This window comes from Rhineura floridana, chromosome 12 (assembly GCF_030035675.1).
Source record: "Rhineura floridana isolate rRhiFlo1 chromosome 12, rRhiFlo1.hap2, whole genome shotgun sequence".
NCBI classification, from domain to species: Eukaryota; Metazoa; Chordata; class Lepidosauria; order Squamata; family Rhineuridae; genus Rhineura; species Rhineura floridana.
Window position 1 is genome coordinate 1,751,360 of NC_084491.1, and position 16,857 is coordinate 1,768,216.

The 16,857-nt window shown below is 47.9% G+C and overlaps 1 protein-coding gene across 1 annotated transcript in view; it reads left to right on the forward strand.

Annotated features, from left to right (window-relative positions):
* The window catches only part of XPO7 (exportin 7), a 65,000-nt gene that overhangs the window by 43,587 nt on the left and 4,556 nt on the right, over nucleotides 1-16,857 (forward strand). Inside the window, exons 13-24 of the mRNA XM_061593212.1 lie at nucleotides 624-729; nucleotides 1,917-2,052; nucleotides 2,671-2,744; nucleotides 3,593-3,673; nucleotides 4,479-4,542; nucleotides 7,213-7,321; nucleotides 7,621-7,727; nucleotides 12,010-12,098; nucleotides 12,621-12,728; nucleotides 13,580-13,662; nucleotides 14,342-14,556; nucleotides 16,367-16,505. Coding sequence (XP_061449196.1) covers nucleotides 624-729; nucleotides 1,917-2,052; nucleotides 2,671-2,744; nucleotides 3,593-3,673; nucleotides 4,479-4,542; nucleotides 7,213-7,321; nucleotides 7,621-7,727; nucleotides 12,010-12,098; nucleotides 12,621-12,728; nucleotides 13,580-13,662; nucleotides 14,342-14,556; nucleotides 16,367-16,505 — 1,311 coding nt within the window. The remainder of the gene's footprint in view (nucleotides 1-623; nucleotides 730-1,916; nucleotides 2,053-2,670; nucleotides 2,745-3,592; nucleotides 3,674-4,478; nucleotides 4,543-7,212; nucleotides 7,322-7,620; nucleotides 7,728-12,009; nucleotides 12,099-12,620; nucleotides 12,729-13,579; nucleotides 13,663-14,341; nucleotides 14,557-16,366; nucleotides 16,506-16,857) is intronic.

The following is a 16,857-nucleotide window of genomic DNA, read 5'->3' on the forward strand; positions in this document are numbered from 1 at the left end:
TTACATATTTGCATTTTTACTGTAAGCTACTTTGAACAAACTTCCTTGGAAAATGGTACATAAATTGCTTTCCTTCAGAAACATTGAGATTTTGTCAGCAAGGCAGGCATGGCAAGCACTTCAGCGCGGGGAGAATGTCCAGTTTGGGCTGCTGCCACATCTTGTGTAGTTTGCTACAAACCATAGTGTGTTGCAAAAATGGAGCAGTGAAAATGGTAAAGGACTTTGGGACCATAAAATATTTGAATACCTGGCAAATTCCAGCTTAGCAAAAAAATTAAAAGGAAAGGCACATTAGAACCTATTAGATATTGGTTGGAACTACTGTGTTTAATGGAAAATGAACAGCAAGTTTGTCAAAGCTTACCTGGCGGGGAGGGGTGATTAAAGTCCTGCCATAATCTGCTCTTTCAACCCACTGCTTCTAACAGAGCAGTGAAACAGGTTGGCAGGAAAGCTGTGGGATTTCACTCTCCTTCAGCTTTTTACTGGCAGAGTGGCTGAGTATTTCAGAGCAGAGTGTAGCTGCTAGGGAATCCTGCCCACCCCAGTAGTTGGACCTTAATCTTAGCTTTTCAGGGAGACACTTCTGTGGATCAGGACTCTCGCTCTTCTGGTTTCAGGACGCCTGACGTGGCTTGTCTATATCATTGGGGCTGTGATTGGTGGCCGGGTTTCGTTTGCCAGCACAGATGAGCAGGACGCAATGGATGGCGAACTGGTTTGTCGGTAGGAGCCACTGTATTCCTGAGCTTCTAATTAACAGTCCTAGAGGGATTGTACATTGGCCTCCGCATCTACACCCTCATCCGTACTCCTGCATGCTTTCATGCTTTCTCTTCATGCTGAAACACCACAGTCAGGAGGGGCCATAAGGAAAAATTATTGGATTGGTGGCTGGGTGAGAATCAGTCACACATTCTTGTGAGCGCTTTTACCTTCTGGATTATTAGGAGGGTGTGTATTGTACAAGTTCAGACTCTGAAGGGGGGCTGGAATAGCTTGTTGTCTATCCCATTAGTGGTGGAAACAGAATAGATTCATTTATTTATTTATTGGATTTATATCGCATCTTTCCTCCAAGGAGCTCAGGGTGGTGTACATGTTTTCCCCCCCTCTCCATTTTACCCTCACACAACCCTGTGATGTAGGCCAGGCCTAGGGACAGTGACTGGCCACAAGGTCATCCAGTGAGCTTCATGGCTGAGCAGGGATTTGCAGCCGCGTCATGGAGGTCAAGCAGATCTCCACTTTGCTTACCTTTGCCAAATACAAGTTGTGCATTCCAAGGTAAAACGTTGTTAGGAGAGAATTTTCTGCACTTTCCTCACACCAGAAAATGTTGGGTGAGAAGCATCCTTTTTCTGATACTGTTTCAACATTATGAACATTTGCAATCGCACACAGGCCGAGTATCCCTCCTTGGGCAGTGTTCATGGAGTAGTTTTCAGCCTGGTTGACAGTTCTCTCTGCCCAGTGATGAACCTTGTTCTTGCGCATGGCTAACCATGGCAGCTGACCTGACAAGCTGACCGTTGGACATCAGTGAACTAGAGCGAGGCCCGTGTCTCAGAAGTGCCCCCCAGTGGCGACTCTGTCGTGGCCAGTAACCTTCTTACCTTGTGGCTGATACCTGCTTGCTTAACGTCTTGCTCTGCTTGCCAGTGGCTGCAACTTTCGCCTGGCGTCAAATAAGGCAGAGGCTGCCCTGCAGCTCACCCTCTGGCCTCATGTAAAGAGTGTGTGCAGTGTCTGCACCTAATGCTGTTGACTTTTGTTTGCACTCACCTCATGAGAGGTGTAAAAGGGGCATCACTTCCTAATAGCAGGGGCAACCTGGGGCTTGCTGGCTATGTGCTGAGCCTCTGTGAGGTTGCTTGACCTTCACCCCCTCCCCAAACTTGTTCCCTCTCTAGGGTTCTTCAACTCATGAACCTGACAGACTCGCGTCTGGCTCAGGCTGGCAATGAGAAGCTAGAGCTTGCTATGCTGAGCTTCTTCGAGCAGTTTCGGAAGATCTACATTGGAGACCAGGTGCAGAAATCCTCTAAGGTAAATGCCGCCTCTGGTGGGCATCTCCTATTCCTTTCCACCATTGACCTTCCATCGTGCTTGCTCCCATGTCATAAAACGCTCCACCTACAAGTGCTTCTTTGTGAGTTTCTGGCTGATGGAAGCTGGTTGTGGAGAAGTAAAATGCTTTCATGCTGCAGCATCTCCCTACCCAAATTTGGAACCTGCTCGCTTGGTAGATGTAGGTTCCTTGGATCACTCCCTAAGTTAAGAGTGCAGGTGAATGCAGACGCCTCCAAACAGGAAAGGCCAAGGCGATCGAGAGCCAGAGTAGAGGTGAGCAGAGAGGGCAGCATGGCTCTGAAGCAGGAAAGGAGGCCTGAGCTCTGTTGGTACAGATGACTTCAGCAGACCAGCGGCATCCTCAACAGCAGTGGGGAAATGAATGTAGTGTAGGGGAAACAGCATGTTGTCATGTACTAAGTCTATACTAAGACTTTTATTTCCTCCAGGCATCCATTTTCTTAAGGGAGAAATTGCGGTTTCTGCTGAAGGCTCCTGCATTGAGCAGGGGGTTGGAGTAAATGGCCTTATAGGCCCCTTCCAACTCTACTGTTCTGTGATTATCTAAGTTTGACTTTCTTGTCCTACTTCTAGCTGTATCGGCGGCTCTCGGAGGTCCTAGGGTTGAATGATGAGACCATGGTCCTGAGTGTCTTCATAGGGAAAATGTAAGTGTTGCAACTGATTGCCACTTGAGCTTGTCCAGCATGTATCTGTGAAGCCTTTTGCCTCTGAAGGGCTGCAGGGAGAGTAGAACAGTGCCCTTTGGCTACAGGCTGCACATTAGGCCTGAGTTCGTGCGCTTGGCTGATGGGCGCTGGAGATGCACATGTCCTCCTCGACACCTCCCCCACACAAGATTTCTTCTCCCAGTAGTGGCTTTCCTTGACAGGCAAGCCGCTTGGGGCATGCTTCATTATGCGTGGCAGCCACCTGCTGTGGCAGCAGTGAGAAGAGGGGCCTTTTCTGCCCCCACACCTGCTTCCCTGTAGCATTGCTTAGTTTTAAACTGTTGAAAGCTCCCTTGGAAGCTTGGCCTGGGATGAACAAATCAGATACCTCTGAGTGGCTACGGGGTTAAATGCTTGCTTGAGTAGCCCCCAGGCTGAATCAGTCCATTGCTGTGCACCTTGAGGTCTGTGGCCGCTGGGTAAAACCCTTGACTCCACAAGGGCTACTAGAATCCTGCAGCTGAACGTGGAAGGTGCAGGTTGCCTAACGGCAGAGGGGCATGTTGTCACTGCCGCAGGATTCTCTTGCCCTTGCTGCAGAAATCGGCCCAACAGTGCCACAACAACAGTGCCAAGGGCCCTGAGTTTGGGCCAGTGTAGCTTTGGGATCCAAGTAGTGAAGATTATCTGAAGGATAATTTTCTAGTCAACTAAATGTAAGTACTGTGACTTTATGCTGGCATTTTCTGCCTTGTGGTGTTGTCTGTGACTTTAGGGGAGGATGGTTGAGGGGTGAGAGAAAGGGGAGCAGTCTTGGATCCAACCGTGTGTGTCTCTCCTCCTAGCATCACCAACCTGAAGTACTGGGGACGTTGTGAGCCAATCACCTCCAAGACACTGCAGCTTCTCAATGATCTCTCTATTGGATATCCTTTTCAGCAAACTTCCTTGGGCTTCAGCAGTGCTGTCAGGGTAGCATCAAGTGATCCCTCCCAGGCATCTCCACAAGCAGCTTTCGGGCCAAGTCAGGCCTCCTCACTGTGATGTCCTTCAGTGCCCACTCTCCCATTCCCAGCCGGCTTGGGCCTGTCTCAAAATCACCCCTCTGTATCCCATTTCTCATATTACTAAGAAAAATGGGCACCCACCAGGTTCCTTTGTGTACGTAGGGAGGCAATAAATTGGGGGTGAAGCATAGCTCCATTGGGAAAGTGTAAGGAGGATAAGAAAGTGAGCTATTACGAAATAATTACAGGCTTGGAAGTAGCCCCAAAGGCTGACTACTCCAACTTCCTGCCCAAAAGATGGATGATCCTGCCCGATATAGACTAGTTTCTGCAATCCTGACCACAAATAAGGAGCACAAGTTACTTGCTGAGCTCACTGCAAAGAAAGATGAAAATCCCTTTTGGGGTCACCAGCCAACCTGACGAGGGGTTAGGAAGGGGGTATGTGTGCATCTATGCTTGCACCTGCGCAAAACAAATACTGCGATACGTCTCTTGACATTAAGGGCCTGACTCAGTCGGCCATACTGGCTGCAACTGATAGAAGGTGTAGTCAAAACGTCTGGAGGGCTCCAGGTTGAGGAAGGCTGGTATAAAGAAACGCATCGTTCTGGGTCTGCATGAGATGATAATAATATAAACTGTCCCCCCATGCTTCCAGGGCTTTCTAACGAGCTTTTGACTGATAGGAGTCACCTTGCTGTTTCCTTAACACCGTTTCTACCTACAGCAGCGTTAGGAAACTGGTGAAACTGAGCGCTGTGCAGTTCATGCTGAACAATCATACGGTACGTTTTGAACATCCTGTGGTGCTGTGACTGCATTGAAGTGGGCCTCTTAGCATATTCACATAGTAAAAGGTCACCTTAATGGTTCCCTGGAAGAAACTTTCTGGGCTGTTTTCATTCCCAGTGCCTCTGCTGAATATTGGCAGCTTGTGTTCTCCTCTAGAGGATTCCTGCTTGGGCTGGGCTGTCCCCGTTGTTGCTTTTCCTGCTGCGTTCTAGACAGCAGGATTCTCCTACATCCACACTTGAATGATCGTGGGAGGCCTCTGCATTGCCAAGCTGACAGCAAAAGAGAAACGGGAGTGTAGGTGGAGGGACTGAGGGCAGAAGTGGTGGTGGCTGCAGCAGCTGTGCATGGAAAGCGAGGGGAAATGTTGCTGGGCCTGGCTCCCTCTTCCACCAGAAACAAAAGGGAAAAGCACCACGCAGTGGACAAAAAAGAGAGGCAGGCTCTGGTGCTTGGTAGATTTATTGAGGCTCGACGCGATTCGGAGTAGTCCTTCCTCAGGAGCAATGGAGATCTGTTTCTCTTTCTCTGCCTGCGCAGCATCAGAATTCGGTCTGTGGTGTTCGTTTTGTGTGCAGCTGGATAAAGAATTTGAACTGCGCAGGCAGAGAAAAAGAAACATCTCCATTGCTCCTGAGGAAGGATTACTCCGAAACACGTTAAGCCTCAATAAATCTACCAAGCACCAGAGCCTGCCTCTCTTTTTTGTCCCTCTTCCACCAGGCAACCCCTTTAGGTCCCACCATACATCCCCAGCATTCCAGGCTTCATTTGTTGCTCGCCTTTGTAGAATTGCCATGTGTGAGTTATTCCAGAGGCTGGACTCCTATAATGTGTTTAAAACAAGGCTGCCCTCCAAGATGCCCAGGAGCCTGAAGTTTTGTTCGTGGGCAGAACACAGCATCCTTCCTAGTAAGATTTGAACACACACACACACACCACATGGCAACAGAGCTCTGGGATGTCTGCTTTAGCTGATTTTGGCCTGTAAGTCCTTTGAACAGTTTTGGCTTCTAAATCACAAATGTTACTAGCCTTCAAAACTCTTAACTAGTCTGCCTATCTGCCCTTCTGCTAGTCCCCTGTGGGATGAAGAAAGAGAGAGAGAACCCTTCCATTTAAAAAGCCTTGTTTGCCTGGTTGCCTTAGAAGTGACTCTTATATGCCCAGGTAACCAGACAGTCATACTGATGTCCCCTTTCGCATGGGCTTTGGGTTTGTCACTTCCTTTACACATCTCTGCAGTTCTGGCTTTGGGATTATTGAAGCATCCAAAACAGGTGCAGAAGGGAGAGAGATCAGTTTCTCTTGGTGTCTAGAGCAGCCTTTCCCAACCAGTGTGCCTCCGGATGTTGTTGGACCACAATTCCCATCTTTACTGACCATTGGCAATGCTGGCTGAGGCTGATGGGAGTTGTGGTCCAACAACATCTGGAGGCACACTGGTTGGGAAAGGCTGGTCTAGAGTCTGCTTCTGTGCTGGAAGTGCTTTTTAATATGTTTTTAAACCTTTTTAAAAAACAATGTTTTTTAACCTTTTTTTAAGATCTCTTCAAAGCTTTTAAAAAAATGTTTTTAAAGTTGTTTTCTTTTAATGTATTTTAATGTCTGTTTTTATGATGTTTGAAAGTGTTTTTAGTGCTTTTGTTTGCCGCCCTGGGCTCCTGCTGGGAAGAAGGGCAGGATATAAATCAGATAATAAATAAATAAATAAATAATAGAGTGAGCACAATTGTCTTTCTTGAGTGTATGAGAGCTGCCTTGACCTTTTTGTTAAAATATTTTAAATAAACAATTCCCCCCCCCCCACTCAACCCTTGTCGGGATCTAGTGGCAGACCTGGGTCTCTTTCTGTACCGTTATGGGGTAGGGCTCACTGCCTCTCGAAGGTGCTAAAGAGGTGTCTGTTTCTAGGATGCTTCAGAGTTTTTGGGTCAGGCTTCACATACCTGTTAATTGTCAGAATACAGACTGCTTTAACAGTTGCTTAATTTGTTATGCTCTCTGAGGAGGAGCATAATCTGAAAGGGAATGACTGCCTCCATGACTGCTGGGGGGTTTGAATCTGAGTCATCCATGTTCAAGCTGAGCATTCTTGTCTGCTACACCCCACCAGCTCATTGCAGCTCTGCCTTACATGCACAGCCCCAGGAGTCCCTGTGGCTGCCTAGGATTGGTAGTAGTGCTTCAGATGCTGAAATACCACAGATTATGCAAGTCACAAGTAAATATTAAAAAAAGAATGTTTTGCTATTTTTTCCCAGTTATGCACATTTCTGTTGACCTTTTAGAAGTTTGATAATTTTAAAATCGTGTCTAAAACATTGCACTTGAATATGAAGATAAGTTAAAATTCTGTGCGTTGTAAATATCCTGGTGGAACTGTTTACTCATCCTATATTTGCAGCCAGAAGCAGACACACAACAGCTAGGATTATCAGGATTCTGTGCCAGACATCAAATTCTAGGCAAGCTACCTTGTCTGCTTGAAAGCATGAGAGGTTTTTTCCCACATTTGAGATTGTGGCGATTTCCCAGACGGTGCTAGGGTGAGGAAGACAGTGTGCTCCTGCCTGGCCAGTGTGCATACATGTCAGGCACACAACTTGCCCCTTCGCTTCTGACCAGTTGTTCCTAATAACATAATTTTTGATCTTCAACAGAGTGAGCACTTTTCGTTCTTGGGTATTAACAATCAGTCCAACCTGAGTGATATGAGATGTCGGACAACTTTCTACACTGCACTTGGGCGCCTTCTCATGGTGGACCTAGGTATTGCACTCTGTTCTTATGAGCCCAAAAACAGGCTGCTGCACTCTTCACTTTCTAGTCTTAAGTAATGTAATAATGGGTGGAGGAAGTTAATAAGCTTCTGTAAAGCAGGAGAATCCACTAGACTAGGGGAAAAGATCTGAATGTTGGTCTTTATTTTGTACTCAGTAGCTGCCCAAGATTCACTAGAGGGACCAACTGAATAAAATTAGTTCTGCCAAAAGCAGCCCCAAATTTGTGGTGTGCACTGCAGTGCACAGGGCTCTAGAAGATAACGGTCCTTTGTGCCTCTCTTCCAGGGGAGGATGAGGATCAATACGAGCAATTTATGCTGCCCCTCACAGCTGCCTTCGAGACTGTGGCGCAGATGTTCAGCACCAACACCTTCAACGAGCAAGAGGCAAAAGTAAGGAAGGTCCCAACGTTTACCCCAAGGGTGTAATCACATCTTCACAAGCCTTCATGCACCAACTTGGCAAATGTTTAGGACTATAGCTCCCTATTAGCCCCAGCCAGCATGGCCTGGAGGACTCTTCAGCACACCACATACAGTCTCTATTGATCAACCTACAGAACCTGACACAGGCATTATCTGTGGGTGGAGGAGAGTGTCCAGAGCAGGGTATCTCCTCCAACTTGTGCTTCAGACTAGACTTTTGCAAAGTAGGCATGCTTGAGCTGTCTGTTAGGAGGAGGTCTCCCTGCCCCATCAGGCATCTGTCCTTGTCTTGTCTTGTCTTGGCTACCAACCTTTTTTCTCTCCCCTTTTGCAGTGCTTAGTTAGCCAGGGTGGATGGGGAGATGGCTGTCTTTGGTCATTCATTCGCTGTTTAAAATCTTACAGCCAACAGACCTCATTGGGGTTTCAGAATGCCTCCTAACAAGGCTGTAAAGCCACCGGGCTCCCGCTGCAACCCTGGCCTGAAATGAACAATAACCAGCACTTAATTGCATTTTGTGGGAGGTAGATAGAGAAGCACTCAGCAAGCACAGTCCCATTTTCTCCCATCGTGGATGGGCATTTGACAGCCCAGCAGGCAACAGGAAGGGGCCTAGATCCTGTGCTGCTTTCTTACAGAATCTAGCCCCTGACCAGTAAACAAAACTGTGGTGGGCAACACATGGTACCTTAGATGCGATCCACTTTCTCAGCTGCTTCCGTAATTGAGGATCTTGTGTTTAGAAGGAATTTGTGGCTTAAACACTGCATCATTGGAACAACCTCTAAAACGAATCTTCCTGTAGGTCCTTATCAGAGTTCCAAACTATTGGGTAAGAAGCCCTCAATGATCTGTGGCAGCCTTTCCCAACCAGTGTGCCTCCAGATGTTGTTGGACCACAACTCCCATCTTCCTGACCATTGGCAATGCTGGCTGAGGCTGATGGGAGTTGTGGTCCAACAACATCTGGAGGCACACTGGTTGGGAAAGGCTGATCTATGAACTGAGACCAGGCACAAAAAGCAAGCTGGTGTCATCTGCCCTGGGGCAGTGGAGTGCAAAACGGATTTTGCACTTCTTTTGTTCCTCCAGGGCTCAGTGTAGACATCAGATTACACCATCAATCTTAGAACAAGCCAGAACTCCAACACAAGCCAAGTGTGCTCTCTACACCGCACACACCTCCTCACTGCCATAGGGGCAAGGGGCCACACCAGCAACAATTATGACTACAAACTGACTTCAGCAGATGGAAGAAACCAGTTTTTGTTCCTAGCATGGCAGATTTGCAGAAAAATACACCAGTAGTCACTCAGGCAGAACAGCATCTGTTTGACATCAACAGTGTAGAAGCAGTTCCAGATTCTGGGAAATGTTAAGGTATATACTAAGGGTGTGCTTTGCTTTTTAAATGAATTAAAATACAAAATGATTGAACCTCTCCTGCTTTAATTATAAAAAGAAAAGAGGATTCAGAAGAATGAGTTTCAAATCTAAAAGCCTCATATTTGTTTCTGTTCGGATGAAAAATCAAAACCATCTGGACAGCCTATACTGGAAGGGAGAGCAGCTGGGCACTGTCTGCACACTTTTTAAAGTTGCCTATAAAATGATGGCCTTTTGCCCCATCATTTTAAATTTGGCAGATCTGATGCTGTGAAAGAGGTATAGATTGCTTGACAATTTTGTGCCATTTGGATGCAAAGCTCTGCAGTTAGACAGTAAAAGACTAGCTAGCTCTGTTATTGGAGGCAGTGGAAACAAAAATAAATGGGAATAACAAAAACGAATAAACTTGTTCCAGATCAGTAATGGAAAACAATTAACAAAATAAATGGCATGTTAAATAATGAAAACAGAGTAACTAGCTGAGAGTCGGCCCACTTGTCAGTCTTCACAAAGCATCTTCCTCTAGTTCCCACCTGCTCTATCTCATTGTGCATATATAGCTGTACCTGGACAGTCACTTTCTGCTTCTGCTCTGGCTTCCCAGTCAGCATAGAGAAGACATCCCATCCTGACACTTCTCCAGCACCTGGGGGTGAGGAGAGGCTGAGTTGGACTGGTGACTCCACCCCAGCATAGCTGGACATTGCAGTCACTCCATTCCTTAGGAGGTCATTGGTGGATTTCATGACCTTTACTGAATTCACAATCTCACGCCTAGAGAGAGCTCCTTGGGCTGCCTCTCTCTTGGCAGGATGGGGTTGTCTTTGGACCCACAGCAAGGTATACCTCCAAAAATACCCTGACCTCTCTGACCTGGTGAAGGCAAACATCAAATCTCACCAAAGGGAGTCTTGGAGGGTAGTGGTGACAACAGGTGGGAGTATTTGCGGCCTCGGCAGCACTGCCCAAGACAGATGAATAAGGAATAAATTGGAACGTAGCATAAACTGGCTGGAGCTCTGGGCGGCCGGACTGGTCCTGCTTGCATTCAGACATCTGCTTTAGGGGAGGAAGTGAGAGCCAGAATGCACACGAGCTACCAGGGAGAAACAGGCCCCACAGAGACCAGTATTCAGCTGCTGATAGTACATCACCAAAGCTGATTGGCTGAACTGCTAAGATGAGAACCTCCTAGTTTGAATCCTTCTATATGAGAAGTGATTCAGAAACAATTTAGCATTTCCAAAGTAGCTTTGTTTGCATTCCGGATGTATTGCAAGATACACCCTTTCTTTGAGATTCTAACAAAAGTATGCAGAACATATGATTGCCCCATCTTGTGATGTGTTGAACACTTTCCCACAAACCTCTCCTGACCAGAGACCTTGGGAAGGCTAGAGGGAATAGATCTCATCCTAAGTGTAGGCAAAGGAGGCTGTGACAACTGTCTGATAGCATCCCATTCTCTCTGAATGCTGTCTATTACCATCTCCAAACTTCCTGTCACAAGGTCAGCGTGTTCATTCAGATCCAGTGTGGCTTCTCACTCCCTAGGCTGAGCAGCAGTTGCTAGCAGTACAGGATCCTGCCCAAGGAACTGTTGGAGCTTCTGAGGTTGGCTTCCTTGCACCTGTTGTCCTTCAGAGTCACGTTCCTCGTTGCACATCTGCCAGGTTGTCCCTATCAAAGGCCATTTCAAAGATTGTGTGGTTGGTTGGTCTGTCTTTCTTGCAAAATGTCTCTCTTCTACAAACTGCCCTACCATCTTTCTCTCTATGTCACCCTAAGAAATTGAAATGACACTAGTTGGGGTGCGTGCGACATCAAATGCAGAAACTGATGGACTCTTTGTGTCTTTACCCACCCGTTCCGCATGAATAAAAAAGCCTCAAAGTCAACCCTGGCCAAGTGGATCAAGGCTTGCATTTTTTTAGCATTTGAGCTGCAGGGGGTGCCAGTTTTCTCTGGGATCCCAACACTTCCACCATGGGGGTCAGCCACTCAGCAGCATTCAGTGCTAATGCTCCCTTTGGGCGCCGCCTGGGCCTCAATCTGCATTCATCAAACATGATGAATGTTCCTTCATGAACACATCTTGCTCCACAGATACAGCTTTCAGCTGGACCAGTAAAGTAGCCCATCCAGCACTGTGGGACTGCTGGCCCACATCCTGCTCTGGATACCCTCCTCCACTAACAGAGGAAGGAAGATTGGAACTAGCTGTGAATGATGCTGCTTGCTGGATGGAGGGCAAGCTGCCCCACCCAGGTGGTCTGACTGCCTTGCTACTCCTGGGGTTGGCTGGTGGTTGGCTCTCAGGGCTTCAAGCAGGAGTAGTTTGACCCTTGGGGGGCTCTGCCATGGTATTCCTGTCCTCCTCCTTGGAGGCTGTGGAGTCCCTTTCCTATCCAACTTTATCCTTTATGCTAATTATTAAGATTTTTTGGGTGGTCTCTGGCATTGTGCTGAGCCTCCTCCTGATGAATGCTTGACTTTGCTTGCCGGTTTGGCATAAGCCCTGCTGTGAGTGGGTGGGGAGAATTATCTCTGGATGCCCTCCTTCCACCAAAAAGAACATTCACAGGAAGTTCCACTGTTCCTTTCTGGGTGGTGTAAATTGAGACAACAGGTGTAGATGTGGAGATTTGTGGACTCTCCAAGGTCATCTTTCCACCATGGACCACTGGGATGCATGCAGTCTTCCCTCTAAGAGGGGGGAAATTGCTGGATGAGCCCTGGGCTAAACTGTGTTCCACTACTGTTGCTCAGGGTAACAGATAAAGGGAGTATCCATTTCTGCAGTTGCTTTTGGTGGATTAGTGTATCTTTCCTCTAACCTACATCTCTCCCTTTATGCAGAGAACGTTGGTTGGCCTAGTGAGAGATCTGAGAGGGATAGCCTTTGCCTTCAATGCCAAGACCAGCTTTATGATGCTTTTCGAGTGGATGTATCCTTAACCCTCGTGTATATCCCATCCCTTCCTCCTGCCCCACCACTTCTGAAAGCCGCAGCTCAGGTGGTGGCTGTTAGCCTGCTTGCTGAGTTCCCTTCCAGATCTTGGGCTCAGTCTATCTTTCCCTGGAATGGCAAAACCACCTGATCTTCCCAGGCTGGCTAGGAAGCAGTACTTGTAGGCCACAGTGTCACCTGTAGAATTCCTCCTGTTCTGACATCTGTGGAGACTGTATGGCTGCATCAGGAAGCAGGCTGCTGAAAGGGGAAAAAGAACCACAGGTAATGTGCGGTCATAATGATGCAAGTGAGATCCTGCCAGAATCTTGACTGAAGAGATCCAGCAGATCATTTGTCCTCTCTCTGGGCTTTTTATCTACAACCAGAGCTGGCAATGCCAGAAGTCTTCTGTGAGTGGCCATGCAGCAAGTGTCCAAACAAAGCCCAGAGTTTAAGAAAATGAATCTCTTACTGTAATCCTGGAAGCCCCACTGACTCCTTAGCGTGTGCCTCACAGCTACCCATCCTACATGCCAATCCTGCAGCGGGCAGTTGAGCTGTGGTACCATGACCCGGCCTGCACCACACCTGTGCTCAAGTTGATGGCGGAGCTGGTGCACAACAGGTAGGGGAGAGATGGTTAGAACTGCTGGTGCCTGCCATGGCTGATTTGCCCAGGGATCTAGCCATTCCTGTGTCTGCTGTAGCCTTGTAGGGATAGGGAGGGGCATGAGGAGTGATTTTAACAGTTCAATAATGCTGAGAGTGTTAAATTGGGGGGGGGGTTGTCTTAAAATTAATACTGCCCTTCAGTTAAGAGTTTCTAGGGTACTTGACCATAATAAAGGGCAACACTAAAAATTATCACGGGAAATTTTAAAAATACATCAAAAGCTTGTGTATTAGCACAGGCCCCAGACCAGCCTCCTTGGAAACGCAATTCCACAAGGAGTCATCACTGCAGAGAAGACCCTCTCCTGGGCTTCTGGGTTGGCCTCAGAAGACCTCATTGTCTAAACTTCACTGGATGTTAAGTTCAGGACAAGCAGAAGCATTTCTTCAAGCAGCACATACTTGTCTGTGGAATTCCACAAGAGAGTAATGGCTTGTAATTTTAGGTGTCTTTTTAAAGGGTTGGACAAATTCAAGGAGGATGGGTCTATCAATGACCATTAGCCATGATGGATAAACAAAGCATACATGTCCAGAGGCAGACTACCTCTGAATGCGAGGTGCTAGAAGCATGGACAGACTGTCCATCATGCCATTTGTGACCTTCCAAAGCTGAAATAAATGGATTCTTAATCTGCTTCATGAATGCAGTTCTTACATTTGCTTGTTTGCTCTGGTTGCAATTTTTGGGGATCCCCAAGTAACTCCTCCAGCACATTTTAGCTATCTGGCTTCATGGGTCCAGCTCTTCTTTTCTGATTCTTCATGCTTCAGCCAACTGACAACTTCATTGCTTTCTTTCAGATCCCAGAGGCTGCAGTTTGATGTCTCCTCACCAAATGGCATCCTGCTGTTCCGGGAGACAAGTAAAATGATAACTACCTATGGTGGGTCTCGAGAGGGAAAAGGCATCACCTTTCTCCCTTGCAGCTGCTGGGGTGGGCTGGGTTGCAGTGGAGAGTGAAGGGATGCTCTGCTCCCTGACTGATACGGCCTTGAGCTGGGTGGGTGTGGGGGACAGTCTGCAATGTTCTCCAGTCATGGACCTCCTCCAAAGGAGGAGACCTGCTGTTTGAAGTCCTGGCCTTACCAAATGGCTATCAGCCACGCTGGCTCCTCTCCCAGAGCTTGCTTGCCCACTTTGCTATAGTTACAAACTGTGGCTGACATTCAGTGCTAGTGCTACTTGGAGTAGACCCATTGAAGGTAATAGACATGACTGACTAAGGTTCACTGATTTCAGTGGATCTATTTGAAGCAGAGCTTAGCTGAATGCAACCCCATGCTAAGCAATAAAATAACAAATAACAAATTTTAAAACCAGCACTTTAAAAATACTAATGTGCCTTTCTATATCACTATAAAAGCTGGCATTGGCCTTGTCCACTTGAAAAGGACACATCTTAAAGAAAGTGAAGTAAAAGCCTCTTGCACATTCACTTGTGGCATGTCCCCTTTCACTTTTCTACTGACCTCTTGAGAAGAATACTCTTTGGGATAAGGTTAAAAGAGAAAATGCATTTAGCAGTGTTGAGATAACTAGTCTTTTTAAAAATGCTTTTGCAGGAAACCGTATCCTCACCCTGGGGGAGGTTCCAAAAGATCAAGTGTATGCCTTGAAGCTCAAAGGGATATCGATCTGCTTCTCCATGTTAAAGGCTGCACTAAGTGGCAGCTACGTCAACTTTGGGGTCTTCCGTCTATATGGGGATGATGCGCTTGATAACGCCTTGCAAACCTTCATTAAGCTCCTGCTGTCCATCCCCCACAGTGACCTTCTGGTGAGCCAACCCATCAGCACTCTGGGTCTTGAGCTAGATCTCTGTGCCTTGAATCAGACCCACTCAGCTTCCCCCTGTAGTCCCCCAGTCCTAGACACCACACCTGTACACAAATGTCACAATTTGGCTTACACTTCCTCTGCGCCACAGGAGGGCAGCCCACAGCCTGCATGTGGCCCTCTGAGGACTCCAGCATGGCTCACACCGGGCTTCACGTTGCCCACCCCCTTCTGGCCGCCAAATTAACATTTGGAGAGCTTTGCCAGGGAGACAAACGAGAAGAGCCTGGCTCTGGATCAGACCAAAGGGGGCCCATCCTGTCCAGTGTCCTGTTCTCATAGTGGCCAGCCAGACGTGCCGTGGTGGGAAAGCCGGTAGCAGAAACTCAGTGCAACAGCACTCTTCCCACCGGTGATTCCCAGCAAGTAGCATTCAGAAGCATACAGTCTCCGACAGCGAAGGACAGCGCTTTAGAAGAGCAGATTGTGTAGAGGAGCCCGTTCCCCACCCGGGCAGGCGGAAGGCGTTTCTGCTTCTGCAAGAGCCGAATACGGACTGTGGTGGACAGAAAGGCCCTTCAGAACTGCACTCTGGTCACTTGCATGCAGGATGATCTGGCTGCCGCCATCGTTCCTTCCAGCAGGAGTGGCAGCCTCTGGCAGTAGCAAGGAATGGTGGTGGAGCGTCCATTTGCATACCGAGCCCAACGCCAATCCCAGTGGCCCCAGGTAGGGCTGGGGAGGCCCCAGCCTGAAGCCCCAGGGAGCTGCTGCCAGTCGGTGTTGACCTTACCAGGCTAAATGTAGCAACTGTCTGACTTGGCCAGCTTCCTAGGATCAGTACAGAAGGTCGTTTGGGGCCACACCCTCAGCAACCTGGGCAGGCATGGAAGGATGCGTGTCATGTCCCAGTAGTGAGAGAGTGTAACAGTGGCTTGGGGCGGAGTGTGTGTATGAACAAATAGCCCACCACTTAGGGTTTGGCCTCGCCCACCACTGCTTTCCCCCAAGGGAGCATGGCCCTCGGCCCCACAGAGCTTGCCCACTCCTGTCCTAGGCCTTCTCAGTTGCTGGGAGATGGCTGAGTCAGCAGGCACTTCTGCTTGCCGCTCAGAGCAGGCCAAGTTTGGGCTACTATTAAAAGGCTGGGAAGGCAGGCACTTCGCTGTCAGTGTTTCTCCCCCACAGCTTTTAGGGTTGAGAGTCCATCTCTCTCGTTGCTTTGTACATTTTGCCCTGTGCCACTTTGGGCAGCCTATGCGCCAAGGTCCACACCGGATCCTTCGCATGCTGGCGCTAACAAGCACTCTCAGGAGACCAGTGGCAGTTCCGGTAGGAAAGCTAATGCTCCTTCCTTGGCAGAGCAGTCTGGAGCTACTGTTTGTGTACTGAGCCCCTTTGTTTATATTTATTTATTTGTTGAATTTGTATCCCACCCTTCCTCTTGAAGGAGCCCATGCGGCGTTACAGGATCCAAACAGGGAGTTGATGAGTAGGTGCTGAATAACTAGAAAATGAGCTCTGGAGATTGAAACCACAAATTCTTATTCTTACTGACTGCCCCCCCCCCCAATTCTGAGGTGGGGGTTCATGGGACATGGGATAATGCCCAACATAAGCTCAACAAGTTGTATTTCCACCTTTCATGGGGGAGATGCTATGAAAAGCACTGCTAAAAGCAGGATTGCAATGGGGTTGTATAAACATTGCTCCCAGTGTGCGATTGTGGGATTTTCCAGAATGTGTCTTGCACCCCCACACAAGATGACTCTGAAATCTCTCATATCCACTTTGTCCCTTTTTGTTTGCAGGACTACCCTAAACTCAGCCAGTCCTATTATTCATTACTGGAAGTTCTTACCCAGGACCACATGAATTTTATAGCTAGCCTGGAGCCTCACGTAATCATGTATATTCTTTCTTCCATTTCAGAAGGTCTCACAGCACTAGGTGAGTGCGCATGTCCTCTGTGCCTCCCTGTGTCCTTGGGAATAGCAAGGGCTCTGAAGGGAAGCCCCAGAAAGTCACTGACCGCTGGCGAGAAGGGATAGTTGGGTGCCCTGCTTTGCCTTTCTATAGCAGCAGTGTAATGGGAGCTAGCTGTGTGTTTTGTCTCTCTCCAGTCTTGCCTGTTCAGAGGTGTTTTCTCTCCATTTGACACTACATGGCAATATGGCTAAAATTTAACATAACTCTTAGATATTTTCACAACACCCCTAAAGTACTGTCAGCTTCCTGCCACCAATGGCACTCAGCACCTGGCTTTGCATCTGTACTCTGAATTTGGTTACTGGGAAGAGTC